The 15874-nt window shown below is 36.8% G+C and overlaps 1 protein-coding gene across 1 annotated transcript in view; it reads left to right on the top strand.

Moving 5' to 3' along the window:
- The window catches only part of TENM1 (teneurin transmembrane protein 1), a 642971-nt gene that overhangs the window by 619902 nt on the left and 7195 nt on the right, over positions 1–15874 (top strand). The window contains exons 30-32 of the mRNA XM_063432113.1: positions 11524–11820; positions 13758–14145; positions 14279–15499. Coding sequence (XP_063288183.1) covers positions 11524–11820; positions 13758–14145; positions 14279–15499 — 1906 coding nt within the window. The remainder of the gene's footprint in view (positions 1–11523; positions 11821–13757; positions 14146–14278; positions 15500–15874) is intronic.

The raw sequence follows: 15874 nt of genomic DNA, 5'->3' as shown, positions 1-15874 counted from the left end.
TCCCTCCATGTTCTTGTGCTAAACAGGGCTACATTGTCAGCATAAATGAAGTTCAACTGCTTCTTGATCTACTACGGTACCTTTCTTGAGTAGCATATATCCTGGTTGGTGAGTGGTAACTAATTAAGATATTAATAAATATTTAGCAGTTTTACAACATGGCTGACTTGAGTTGGGTCCCTCTCTTTTCTGGACCTGATTATTGGGGGCATATTCCTCCAATAACTTCTCATGTTCCATTGCCAGTCCATGCCCTTTGTGAGTCTATCACTAGAAGGATTTTGAAGGCATATATTCCCTTATGCTAAGTCTCTTCAAACCCTAACTCTCCCCAACCCTGTTCTGAACTATGTACTTGCAGCATAAGGGGTTGTATCTCTATTTGTGCTGTTAAAGCATATCATGACAGACAGACAAAAAGCACAGTAATATCATGGACAATGTCATTGGGTTTTACTACTATTCATAAATTGAAACAGAGATTTTCCTTGTTATCTTAGAGCTGCATTTAGTACACGTAATTTCAATACAGTACAATTAAAATACTGTTTTTTTTTTAAATAAATGTATGCATATGTAAACTTTCCAAAGTTTGTTAGAAATTAAAATGATTTATTTGCATTTCTATATTCAGTTTTTCATTACACAACAATTTTTCTCTGAACATTCTACTTCCTGCAGTTGATTCTACATTACAGCCTTTTTGTAGGAAGTGAAGAACGGAAAGGCAAATTGATTTAGCAGCTGCTGAAACCATATTAAATTCTACACATGCATGGCAACTTTTACAAATAAATATGTGAATTTGCTGTTACATAAAAACAACTAATTTACATTAGAAACACAATCACAACAAAGTAATTTACGGATACAGAAGATTTGTATTTAATTGTGCAATTATCCCAGCTCTTCAATTCTTATATACAGGGATGGACAGGAACTCCAGTATTTTTATTACTAGACTTCTTTTGCATATTTATTGCACATTTTAGTTCTTGTTTTCAAGACTGTTTCTCGCTCTTGGAATCCTCTTTCTGCTTAACAGCATTTCCTGAAGGAGATAAAATTAGCAAAATTAAGACAAAATACATGTACAATATTTAAAAACAAATAGGGCAACTTTTACATGTGTTTCATTGAAACTATCAAGCCATTTTTCATTCTAAACAGAGGTTGGGTATAATTTCTTACATACAATACTCACGTGGTAACAGGATTGGGAACAAAATTCGAATTATTAAAATGTAGAGCAGTCCACTTGGAGGGGGCGGGGCAGAGAGGGGGTTTGCCGTGTCATTAAGAATTACATAGACCTCATATTGAGCATGTTAGAGTGTTCTGTCCCTCCAAGTCATCTGTTTCACAGAGCCCTGCTGAAGAGCTCTTGCATCAAAACAATGCCCTGTGTTTGTTTTACATGTCACCGCTGTGCGCTTGCTGGAGACTTGTCTCTGGTGTCCCTTTAAGAGGGATACTAGAGATCAAAAGTGGGACATGGCTAGTAAAGGCTGCATATGTGGGGAGACTGTCTGTGGTGCTGTATGTGTTTGGTGACTGATTGTAGGATTGCGTGTGCATAGAGGCGATTTTGGTGTTGTGCATGTAAAGGAATCGGTTTGTGGTGTACTATGTGTCACAAACGCACCCTACTTCAATAGTGTGCGTGATGTAGTTGTGGTGGTTAAAGGGTTAAAGTTCACTATTTATCTGCAATAGACTGGAAATAATGATAAAATCCCACTTAACACCCCACACCTAACCGTAATAATATAAATATTACTATCTTAACACTGCCACCACCAAGACAATTTATAAATGGGGTGCCTGGGTCCCCCAGGTAACTTAATAAGAAAAACCCACCAAATAAAACTAAGCACAATATTTAAGCAATGCAAAACACTAATTAGTCTTTTAAGGAAAGGTGATTATTTACCAGACAAAGGCAGAACTTAATAAAGGGATATTTATTATGAGCAAAAAATTGTCACAGTGGATACAAAAAATAGATGATAAACAAATTATTTATACCAACAACAGATAAAAACAAAAGGGATAACATAAAAGAAGTCCTAATCACTTACTCAGGTTCTCAAAGTAAACATCTGCCCAGGGGGTCTCTGCTAGGAAAGGTGGTGACTCACTTAGAATTAGATTCTCACCCTCAAGCATGTCCAATACACATTTCAGTATCTGTGGATACATACCCTGAGGTCTACCAAGCTTGGCCTAGAGGTGGAGTTAAGGCGTATCTATAGAGACAATAAGTGACCACCCCCTTGTGTTCCAGACCCACATCAATCCAAATAGAATCTGTTTCTTCTATCTCCTCTTTTGTACTTGCCACAGAAATAATAATTGCATCTATGAATTTGTTACCATTTCTCCATTCCATAGATATGTCACATTTCTTACTTGTGACCCAATATAGCGGACATCCTAATCCCTTCCCAAACGTTATGCCAATCATGTTTGGGCTTGTTTAGAAGATGGTGCTTGTCCCAATATAACAAAAATTAAGACTTATTATTATTCTGTGGGTACATATTAGTGTTTCTTTTGGATATGATACTTGAACACAAGGCTAATGATCATTAACATATCAAATAAATTAACTCATCAATTAAAAGGCAGAGGCCACATGGCTGAAGTCAGCTCGTTTATATCAGAACTAGACATTCAGGCATCTCAAGTGTAAAATCTCACACCCTGCAGAGCTTGAAACTAGATATCCAGGCATCTCCAGTGTAGAATCTCGTACCCTGCAGAGCCTTTAATTAATCAAGAGATCCATCCATGTTGCAAACCTTTCACATTCCTATACAATTTGCATTACCCCTTGTGTCATCTGACACCCCTACCAAGTGGCCAATTCATCTATGCACTACATAAATTACATTAAATGGCAATATTATATAGTGCAACAATGAATTATGCACCCTTGGCGTGACACTGTGTGTGTCTAGGGACTCTAGAGTGTATGTGTTTCCACTGGATGTGAAGTGTGTGCATCTAGGGGCTGTATAGATTTTGTGTGTGTGTCTGTCTGTTTGTCTGTCTAGCAGTTGTAGAGAGATAGGAAGCATGTGTGTGTATTTGTCAATGGGTGTAGTGTTTCTAGAGGGTATAGTCTGCATGTATGTGTATAGGGGCTGTTGTGTGCATTGGGGTGTATCTAGGATCTGTAGCATGTGTGTACAGGGTAGTGTGTAATTTTATAGGGATTGTAGTATGTGTGTGTCTAGGGGCTGTAGAGAGTGTTTGTGTGTCTAGAGAGTGTAGTGTATATATTTGTTTATGAGTTGTAGTGTGTGTCTAGAGAGTGTGTGCTTCTAGGGACTTTATTGTGCATATAAATGTATCTAATGTGTATGTATATGGGCTTTAGTGTCTGTATATTTATATAGGTTGTAGTGTGTGTATACAGGGGCTACAGTGCATTTGGATAGGGGCTGTTTTGTGTGTGTGGCGGGGGATTAGTGTGCATGTACAGGGGCTGTTGTGTGTGCAGAGGCATAGGGTGCAAAGTTGAACAAAAATATTAATAATAATTTAAATAAAAAATGAAATCATTTAAAAATATGTTTATTGCCCCATCACTTGAGTTACTTCTGTTACATTTGGCCAAGGGAGGGGGGACATTTTGGTGGGTGGGAAGCACTCACCGACTGGTAGCACATTGCTTCTGACAAGCTCCAGTGTTACTGAGAGCGTTGCCGTGGTAAACCACAGAACTGCTCTCAGTGACTGGAATTTGTGAGAATGATAGCACTTGACCCAAAGCAGGAGGTGAGCTTAGTTGCATCCTGCGCCCCTCCACATGTCTGTTTAATGGGTCATTAAGGGTAGATCTCTGATCTCCCCATCAGCCCCTAAATGGACTTAGTTCCTTGTTTGAGAACCTTCGATCTTTCGTGTTGGCATTTGACCCTTTTGCCAATGGCCCGTCCAGGTCTGATTCGATCCCATATCAACTGAATATAATACAAATTTTTTACATAATATAATTCTTAACACTACAGTAAGTGAAAAAAAGATTTTCATGAACTTAAAATTATCGAAAGGACTGAAAGAGACACTATAGGCACTTTAACAACTTCATCTTATTGCAGTCCTGCCCGCCGTCCTACCCCCCAAATCCCGATATTAAACTAATTTAAAAAAGCTTGGAAGTGCAGCTTCAAGCCACGCCTCCAAGTCCCCTGGGTATGAGAGCCAAGATTCTTACTTCCTGACTCTCATACCGTAACATACCATTACGTCACTTGCACATGCACAGTGCCATCATAAACGCCATGGAGAAAAATTTAATGCAATGATCCTCTATGGAAGAATCTTAGGTGCATCATGGTGAGGCTGCACATGTACCTTCAGTCTCCTATGCCTCAGGATGACCTGAGGAAGAGGTCGCAACAGCCAAACCCGAAGTCAAACATGAAAAGTTACACAATCAACCTAATGATTACCAGATGTACTAGCAGAATAGAGATGCTAGCAGCTAAGGACACTAGAAAGAATCAATTGTTCTTATCCTTAGAAGGAATTAAAAGTATTGCTTTTACTTACCTATCGCTTGTTGTTCATGGTGGAATAAGCAAGTTATAGGCACACAACACACATGCCAAGGGAATTCCACATTGGAATTTGGCAACTTGAGCAGATGTTGTGCAGCTGAAGAATTTATATTTTAGAATCCCGTCAGAAATTATTGACTGCATCTAATACATTAATATTATTAACTAATCAACCATTGTACATGTACCAAACAAGTGAATATTAAATAGTACATCTGTTTGACTGGACAAGCCCATGGAAGGAACTAGAGATAATGCATATGCCTAAGTAAGAGTGAATCTGACATATCCAAAGTCGAATTTTCACCTTTTCAATCTCATTTTTATAATATAAATAATGTTTAATTCGTTTTGCTCTATAAACTCATCCATTCAGCTGTTAGCTTTCTAAACTAAAAAAAAAGCTGACAGTTTAACCACAGTTTCCAGAAACCATTTCTTTGCCCATAAACCACTGCTTATGGGGAAACCTCTGTGATGCTTTAGAAACTATAGAAAGCAGCAATCATTTCATGGGTTGACAAGAGCTCTTTGCAAATCATGGAGTGTTGCCAGAAATGTAGGAACTTCAAATGTGAGTATCTTTATTTTGAATGCATTTGTTTTTGCATATTTGTATGCACTTTATATAAACTGTAATGCATAAAATTACATTGGTAAAATCCAACTCATAATGTCCCTTTAATATATTGAATTCATGTGTCTTTGCAAGAGGTTCCAATGTGTTTTTTTCCTTACATAACCAAGTCTGTTTATACACTGTTTTGTGTTGAGAAAGTGTTTTTGCCATGACTATGTTAAGAATACAATTCATATGTTTTGAAGATAAAATATACTGAGTTTCTACAATAAAAGTTTTTATTTTATTTTACAATGTAGCAGAATAGGAATTAGACAGCTGACATTGCTAACAAAAGCCAAGAACAATTTTTCCAATGAGCATTACATATAATATCCTAGATTTTATCTGTGTACGTCTTGTACTTTCCACATTATAGAGATCCTGTATTTCCGTATCTTTTCAGAGGTCAGCGCTCATAATATCACCGATCAGACAGTTTATGATGTAGCTTATTATTTGTAACATAAAAGAGAACAAGTGTCAAGGATAGATTTATTTCCCCACAGTGCTTTTCAGCACAGACCTATTATTTTATGATAAATGATATCTGCTGCTTATGCATATATGTGTCTGTGTATTAACACACGCTGTTGAGTTGTGAATTCCTTAAAAGTGAACATCTCCGGATATAATTGGATCATAAATTGTAACTGCTCCAGGAGCCTGGATAAATGAGTCATTTTTACAACTTTTACAAACAAGCATCATGTAAATATATATAAGAAATGCAACAAAGAGTGTTTAGTAGCAGTACCAAAAAAACACGAGTTTTTCTATTTTATTTGTAGTTATTGGAAGAAAAGGTTTCATTTCATTTCTGGATATAGAGTGAAATTGAGCAGTGCATTTAAATATGCTACCCATAATTTCATATTATCAGAGAAGATTTTCTCTGCAGGTCAATGAAAGGTCATCATCGTACCTTCCCATTGCAAGGGAATGCGTCAACTGGATGCTTCTACGATCCCTAATTGTCCACGGTTCTGTCATCTGTATATCTCCATAATTCCGACTTGCTGCCTCTTTAGGGCACTTATTCGGTATTCTGTACAGAAATCTTCTCAGTGCAGTGGAAGATTTTAGTCCTCCTAATCTTTCCCAAGTGAAATTCCTCTGAAGCATGGACAATATATTGTCACATACAGCAAGTTTATAGCAGGATCACTGCTTTTGAAACTACTGAGCAGCCAGTGTCAAATCTCCAAATGACCTTGAGCAAATCACTTCATTTTCTTCAGGCATCACTGGGTTGTAACCTCTAAAAGTCCATGACTCATTGTACTTCCCAAATTCCATCAATAGTGCATGATGTCCAAATATTTTATCTCTTGCGGCTTTTTTTATTTTTGTTTTTAAATTCAACTATCTAAACTAGTGATCAATAGACAACACATCCAAGGTTTTCCTTGGGTAAAAATAAACAATTAACCTAGATTGCAATAGCACAATACAATTTTGTCTTTTTATGTACTTACTTAAATGGAAGACAAATTAAAATAGCTGATCTTTCAAAGTGTTTATTTAAACTAGTTAGTATATTTTTATAGTACAGTATATACTTTTCTCATATCTGTAACTCTTTATTTTTTTATTTTTTTTATTTTTTTTATTTTTTACCGGTTTAACACACCTTCTGAAATTCCAATAATATTGATGTCGCATATTTCCCAATAATTCAAATAACCAAAGAGGACAAATAGACTCTCGGGGGGTTATGGTAGCTACATGCTGCTGTGTGTGGTACAGCCGTGGATACATTGATGAGATCAGTCTCTAATGAAACAAATACCCCAAGCAACAAGTGAAAATATCTCAATAATGTTGTTTTTATTTTTAAAGAAAATCTGATAGGTTAAAAAAATAAAATAACAGTGTTTAAAACATGTAAAATATCTTGAACAAATGTGTTTTTAAGGGTGAACAAAGCGATTTAAAAAGCGAAATGCCTATTTATGTAGTCTGAAACAACAACATATTGATTTAGTTATAGTCCAGAATGTTTCTGGTGATCTAAAGGATGTAGCAGAATCAACTGTTTTATTTCAACTTTGCTTTGAACGTGTGTTTCCTAAAGCTGAGCCCTTTTGCTCCTGTATTAAATGACTAACAGGGTTATTCGCTGGAGTGAGAATGTAAAGTTAATTTAAGGTTAATTTTAAATGGAAGGCCAAAGTAGTCAAGTGTAGGAAGTGTTGCTGGCTTAGAGAATGTCTCCAGTTTGACTATTTTTACCTTGAGCTTCAAATTCACTTTGATTTAACTTTTAATTTTTACTTTAGCGAATAACCCTGGAAATTAAAAGAACATAAATGAGGATGTGTAACTCGCAGGATCCAACTCCCACTCAAAGTAATTAATATTGCAATTTACATGGACATACAGGGACTCCAAACTCCAAAATAATTCATGTATTGTACTCATTAGTATTAGTGATACTCATATAGTATAATCATATAATATTCCCATCTTTTAACCACAGTAGTATACCACACCCTGCCAAACCCTCAGTACATGAAAAATTAAGATCAATTACAAATGTACTAATAGACTTGAAGTCTGATAAACAATATGTAAACCTACAGTTTTTTTTTAGTAACCAACATTTGAAAAAAAATATTTTACTAATACATTACTAATACTTTTTCAGGACATTTTGGGCAAATATTTGACATACTTTTGTAAAATCAGATTTTTCATCTGTTTACACTTTCCATAATTTCTGAATACAGGCCATTTTTTCCATGACATGAGATTTTAGAAAGTGTTTTTCTATTGAGTGGTTGTATGAGAATGCAGAGTCGTGGTGGCATTTCAATGCAGTGGCATGTTCAAGTGTAGGGTTGGCATTTGAATCCATGGGTGTATTTTGTCTGTGTGTGTGAATTTTTTTGTTTTGTTAGACCATTAAGTTAAATAATTTATTTTTTGGATTGCCTGAAATTCAGTCACATCTGCTGAAATAGTGTAAACCTTTCTTTTAATTATTTACGTATGCACAGATGCTTTTCAAGACATATAGATTCACATTTACATAAGCATTTCTAATTAGAATGGAACAATGAACTCTTGTCACCGCACAAGGTGGTCATTTATTCTCTACTCATAGAGGATCCTATTACCGTTACTCCACGAAACAATACTGTGCATCAAGGTGGCAATTAAAAGGGTTGATTAAAGGAAGCCATGCAGTATCTCTGTGTAGCCATACCCTCCAAGTATAATTATGCAATGGGAGCTGAGAATCAGACCACAGAAGGAGGGTCAGCACTGTCATACCCAGCCAGGCACCAAAGCTAGGGAAGAGCAATGACTGCTCTTCTCAGAGTGAGATCCAGCTGCCTGCTCTTAGTTGAAATGTGATGCAGGATGTTCACTGACAGAGCATTGGGCTGACCAGGGAATTTTATTCGGCCCAACCACAAGACTGGATAGTCAACCCCTGCAAAGAACTGATAACTGCATTCTCTCCTCTGTTTCTACTCAGTATAGCTCTCTGTGTGCTAGGAGGAAGCACATTGCATACATTGGTTGCCAGGTATTTAATACGGATTCCTTGACCTGTTTTCACCAGGGCAGAATTCCAAGGCATGGAAATATCCAAATAAAATTGGGACAGTTGGCAACTGTGCCAGACATCACATATAAAAAAATAGAAACATTTCTTTCACTTTATATGTATAATTTACCTTCACTGTGCCTGTGTTGGAGTGGGAGATAGTCTGTACTTGCTGCTTCACAATGATCTTAAAACAGATTATTAAAATGCACTTTAGCTTATTTAGCACTTGCACTATTTAATTTGTCTCCCATGTTGGAATGAGTGTAGAACTCACCGATATTGGGATACTGTTGAGTAGTGGTGAGCTTAATACAATATGGTCAGATGGTGGAGCTGAATGCCAAATTTGTTTTCTGGGATTGGTCATTTTAAGTAGCCTTATGAAATGAGTGTGTGTGCGCTGTTCCTAAATCTGTATTGTTCCTTAATATGTATACATTTTGATCACTACGCCAGCACCATTCCTGCAAAATGCATGTTCCGGGTTAGCCCAAACTCCTTTTTTATCTTTACTATGTACTTGCTGCTATGTCTAGCTAGGCACTTGATATAATACATTGCCATTTTGTAGTTGATCCTTGTGTGAGACCAGGTTTCCAATATATAGTTGCTAAGTTTTTGTTAACTGTTTATAGAATGAAAATAATTTAAACATAATTTCTTCTTGCCTAGCTCCTCCCACATTGCTTCCCACACAAATGTTGCATGGTAGCCAGGGCCGGTGCAAAGAATTGTGGGTACATAGGCGAAGATGCATTTTTCCGCCCCCCCCCCCAAAAAAAAAAACATCTTCATCTGTGCCTCTTAACCTCCCTTTTGTGTTTCTTATCCCGTCTTTAAATATCTGACTCCCTTTAGTGTATTTTATCTCCTATTTTTGCATTTGTGTGCCTCCTATCTCTCCTCTTTGTATGACTCTTACATCCTCCCACATTTTGTGTGACTCCTTTTCTCCCAGCCCCTTTGTGTCTTTTACTCTTCCCAGCTCCTGTGTGTGTGTCTCTTTCCTTCTCAAGCCCCGCTGTGTGTGTTTCACATCCAGCCCCTCTCCCTGTCCCTTAATGGTCCCCTCCCTTCTCTGACCCTTACTGTTCCTATCCCCTCTCTCCTTATTTCCATGTCCCTTAGTGTTCCTCTCCCCTCCCCCCTCTGTTCCCTGTCGCTTAGTGTTCCTCTCCCCCCTCCCTCCTTTTCCTGTACCTCAGGGTATCTCTCCCCTCCTCTCCCTGTCCCTTGGTGAGCCACCCACCCCCATAGTGGTCCCCTCCCCTTCCTGTTGTGCCTCCTACCTTTCTTGTAGCGTGGCTGAGCGGAGCAAATCCCAGTACAGTGAGCTTTTCCTGTCAGTCCTGTCAGGTACAGGAAACAGAAGTTCCTGTACCACGGTACACTCCGCTTGGCCACGCTACAGTCAGGGGTGTATACACACTGACAGTCACACACACTCAATGACAAACACACAGATGTCTCTGACAGCCAGACTCACTTATCTGACACACTCATTCATGGACAGACACTCACACACACACTGACAGACACACATTCTGGCTCCCGCGGCATCAGCAAAAGGCGCGAGAGGGAGCAGATCAGAGAGATCAGAACTCCCTCGCCACCTCGCAATCCAGTTCAGCCGGACGCCGCGCCAGGGATCCAGGAGGTGACCTGGCAGGAGGGAGCACTTCCCTCCTGCCGGTCACTGGAATTTTGCGCCCCCAGAGACGGTGCACCCTAAGGCGGCCGCCTGTGCCGCCTTATGGACGCGCCGGCCCTGATGGTAGCCTGCTTCATTCATTATAGTGTGACACTGTTACATAGTTACATAGTTACATAGGCTGAAAAGAGACATGTGTCCATCAAGTTCAGCCTTTCTCCTATTTGTTTTTTGCTGTTGATCCAAAAGGAAAAAAAAACAGTTTGAAGCACTTCTGTTGTTTATGTCTAGTGCAGTGTTGCATTGCTTGTAGCTGCCACTTAGCAACAACTTAGAATAATACATTTGTAGAAAGAAAATATTTTTTTGGGAAGGTGTTGTACAGAAAAAAAACTGAAAACAGTTCATCTTGCCTAACTATAGCCTTCCCACGCCCTGCAATTTGATTCACAGCGCTCTGATTGATTAGTTTAAGCTTTTGAAATTGCAAGCTTCGTCCCTCAGTAATAAACACAGTGTGTGGCTGAAGTTTAAGTGAATACTACCTAGACTGAGTGGGTATGGTGGTGGTAGTGGAGAAGACCCAACCTTACTGCAATTCATAACTGAGCATTGCAGGAAATGTGCTTGCAGACGCAAGAGAGAAGATCATTTACAAAAGAATGTTAGCACGTGGGGAATACTTTAGAATCGGTGCAATGAATTTTGGAACAGCAGAGGGCAGTCCAAAGTACCTCTTCTAATATTGTATAGCCATTAGGCCAGGCAGTGTCAACGCAGTCATAGTCATAATTTTTCCTGCTGTTTGGATGCCCAAGCTTCATTCCAAATGTTATTTTCAGTGCCGAAAGATCATCATTGTAATTTAAATTCTGATGTCCTGAATTATTTTTTTTCTGCCGAAGTGGTTCAGAAGAACCAATGTTTTTCACCCTGCACAAGTCTAATAATTAGTTATTTTGACATTTCCGTGTCCTCTCAATATATGGTTGGATGTATATAACAATGCATACTTATTTTTGTTCTATTATCAGTATTAAATATAGAATACAAATAATTATACTGTACATTTGATTTGCCATACTCTGTTAAAATGTATTTTATATTTGTTTAATTTTAGGCTCATAATAGGAACCTGTTGTCCATTGATTTTGATCACATCACTAGAACAGGAAAGATCTATGATGACCACAGAAAATTCACTCTTAAAATACTTTATGATAAAACTGGACATCCAGTTCAGTGGTCACCAAACAGCAAGTATCATGAGGTTAACATCACCTACTCACCTTCTGGGCTTGTTACATTTATTCAAAGAGGAACTTGGACAGAGAAGATAGAGTATGACCAGAATGGAAAAATGGTTTCCCGAATTTGGGCCAATGGTAAAATATGGAGCTATACATACTTGGAAAAAGTAAGTTATTAGTCATCTCTTTTAGGATTTTATAAGGGTAATAGATAATGAATGACACAAACCTTAGAAAAAGCCTAAGTGTTGTACTGACTTGTTATTTAACTAAATAGCATTTTTTAACAGTGAATAATGGTGTGCGTGGGAATCATTATAGATTAGAAATCTCTTTAAGTGACAGAAGGCCTTTTTTAAATTTTATGCATAATGGTACCACTGCACAAAATGATTTTACAAAATAATAATCATCAATCAACATACAGGCAGCATAATAAGCGAAAAAGCCAGAGCAATCATTTTTTTCTATATCTATTATGTTATGGAATAATGGTTCCTACTTATGCACGACACTCAGTGAATAATTATCACAAGCATGCCACTGGAATTTAAGTGGAAAATGGTACTAAAGGATAGCAAACAAAAGAATGAATGTCTCTAATACATATCATTCTAGGGTGCTTTCAGTCAGTCAGTGTCAGTGTCATATATAGAAAATAAAAAATATTCAAATAAATATAAGTTTCAGATGTGTACCAATACAATGTGTCAGAAAAATGTATTAACCTAATCATCTTTTCTCAAAATGTTATACATATGTTTTAAATGCAATTAAATACTTTATAAAGGTGGTATATCAAGTGGGTAGATAATTTTACCAACACATTGACTGTAATGCTTCAACAATTTGGGTAATGTATCCTGACACAACAAGATTGCAGTGCTTATTGGCATTAACTTTTCCTGCACTCCATATTTTCATATGGGAAGATCTAAGCAGGCTTTATCTCAGTACAAAGTAACATGTTTCAGTTAAAGTTTGGATAGTTTTTAATATGTAAACCTAATGAGATTTTATAATCCAACTCCATATTACGATGTTTATATGAACTGGCCAGATTACAGATACACTTTTTCATTATCTTTAATTGGTGATTATCTAGCATAAGGGATTTTTTTTACTTTTTTTCCAAATACCTGTAAAAAAATGTTAAAACATTTTTAACAATCTAGCTTTCTACGTCTAATAAGTTATTCTTTGACATTGCTTTAAGCCGTGACTAGTTTGATTTACTTGCATATATGGTGTCATTCACATACATACGCAAACATGATATTTTCAGTAGAAATATCATTAATAAACATGGATAATAAAAAGGGGTGAGAAATTGAACATTTGGGAACTCTACATGTAAATTTCAGAGCGTGGGGAGACACTGTCACCCATGTACTCAAATGAAGTTGTGTCAGATAAGTATGATTAAAACCAGTTTAGCAGTTCATCACCTATTCCTGAGTTTTTGAGTTTACTTAATAAAATGTTGATGATCCTAATGTTTAAGTTAAAAATTCACCTACAAAGTTGGTGTAAAGATACGGCAAAGGCCTTCAACTAGATCTTAATGCAGAAATGTTAGTGGTCTTTATTTAATATTAAAGTTGTAAATATGCATTTTTGTATGCTTTTGCATGTATACTGTTTTTTTTAATATAAAAAATAAAATATAAATAATGTTCTACATAAATCAGTTTATAAAAGTCATTTGTGAGTGGCTTTGATGAAGGATATGGTATAAAAAAAGTTTTAGTCTAGCTAAACATTTTATATTGAAGTAGATTTTGCTTGCTCTTCTTATCCGGTAATCATTTTTTTAATGTTTTTTCATTTTAACTTAGGTTTAGCTTCTTTAATTTCCATTGCCAAATATGGCCACTAAGAACTGAATCCTGTATATAAAACACTCTCCAAGGGGAAAAAAAATAAGTTTGGATTGTTTATCTAGACAATTGTTTAATAAGAGCCTACTTAAGTTCTGCATTTTATAATGTTTTAAAATTGTCTTTGAGAAGTCTGTGCATGAAAGTGTATTTTAAGAGTCTATGAAAAAAATAAGTACTTTTGCAAATTATAAATGACCTATTCTATTTTTATTGCTCCTTAGACTATAAGCCTCCTTTTGCATAGCCAGCGGCGTTATATCTTTGAATATGACCACTCGGATTATCTTGCGTCAGTAACAATGCCCAACATGGTGCGTCATAGTTTGCAAACAATGCTCTCCGTGGGATATTATAGGAATATTTATAGCCCACCAGACAATGCTGGGTCTTTTATACAAGATTTCACTGGAGACGGACGGCTTTTACAGACTTTATACCTTGGTACAGGACGTAGAGTCCTTTATAAGTACACCAAGCAAACCAAACTCTCTGAAATAATCTACGATACCACTCAAGTCACATTTACTTATGAGGAATCATCTGGAGTGATTAAAACAATACATCTGATGCATGAAGGATTTGTGTGTACCATCAGATATCGACAGACAGGTATGTTGTGTTGGCAAAAATGTAACAGAGATATAGATATGTGTCCTGCCTGTTTGTCATTTAGAGTGTCTTTAATAATATCTGTTTTCACAAAATACTGATTCAGAAATTATTCATTATGTCTCCCAATTAGGTCCCCTTATAGGAAGACAGATCTTTAGATTTAGTGAAGAAGGTCTTGTAAATGCCAGGTTTGACTACAGCTACAATAATTTCAGAGTCACCAGTATGCAGGCCATGATAAATGAGATACCTCTACCCATAGACCTGTATCGGTACGTTGACGTCTCGGGAAGAACTGAGCAGTTTGGAAAGTTCAGCGTAATCAATTATGACTTAAATCAAGTTATCACGACTACAATGATGAAACATACAAAAATATTTAGTGCAAGTGGACAAGTCATTGAGGTGCAATATGAAATACTAAAGGCTATAGCTTATTGGATGACCATACAGTATGATATTATGGGCCGTATGGTTATATGCGACATACGAGTTGGAGTTGATGCTAATATAACTAGATATTTTTATGAATATGATGCAGACGGACAACTTCAGACAGTGTCTGTAAATGATAAAATTAAATGGCGTTATAGTTATGATCTAAATGGAAACATTAATCTACTAAGCCATGGTAACAGTGCTCGCCTAGCGCCACTGAGGTATGATATTGGAGACCGCATTACTAGACTGGGAGAAATTCAGTATAAAATGGATGAAGATGGATTCCTCAGACAGAGAGGAAATGACATATTTGAGTATAACTCAAATGGGCTTCTCAGCAAGGCATATAACAAGGTTGCAGGTTGGAATGTACATTACCGATATGATGGACTAGGAAGGCGTGTTGCAAGCAAATCAAATTCAGGTTTACATCTACAATACTTTTATGCAGATCTAGCCAACCCAATAAGAGTTACACATCTGTATAATCATTCTAGCTCTGATATAACATCTCTCTACTACGATCTTCAAGGCCATCTCATTGCCATGGAGCTAAGCAGTGGGGAGGAATATTATGTTGCATGTGACAACACCGGAACACCACTAGTGGTTTTCAGCAGTCGTGGGCAAGTAATAAAGGAACTTCTATACACACCTTATGGAGATATTTATCAAGACACCAATACCGATTTTGAAGTCATCATTGGATTTTATGGAGGATTATATGATTCTCTGACAAAGCTTGTGCACCTCGGTCAGAGAGATTATGACGTTGTTGCAGGACGATGGGCAACACCGAACCAGAACATTTGGAATAAATTAAACACCAGTCCTAAACCTTTCAATTTGTACTCATTTGAAAACAATTATCCAGTTGGAAAAACACAAGATGTGGCACAATATACTACAGGTAAATGCTCCCATATTAACAAGAACCATTGTATAAGCAAAGTTTTGGAAAATATGCAAAAGCAAGAAATTAACAAATAAATTAAAAATATTCTCAAATTAACCATAATCAGTGCTTTTATAGGCATGTCAAATAGGAATAGTTCTAGTTTAAATTGACACGCCAAGCTCTTGCACCTCTTAAGATTGCTGGAGTGCTTTAATATTTAACAGTGATTAATAGTGTCCCGTCATTCACACCTTATAAATGTTTTAACCCCTTAAGGACCAAACTTCTGGAATAAAAAGGAATCATGACATGTCACACATGTCATGTGTCCTTAAGGGGTTAATCTTAAGAGCAATTGACAGTTTTATAAAATTTCTGATAGAAGGA

The sequence above is a fragment of the Pelobates fuscus genome, chromosome 9 (assembly GCF_036172605.1).
Source record: "Pelobates fuscus isolate aPelFus1 chromosome 9, aPelFus1.pri, whole genome shotgun sequence".
NCBI classification, from domain to species: Eukaryota; Metazoa; Chordata; class Amphibia; order Anura; family Pelobatidae; genus Pelobates; species Pelobates fuscus.
The sequence above is the reverse complement of the archived record's forward strand: the minus strand, read 5'-3'. Positions and strand labels throughout refer to the sequence as shown.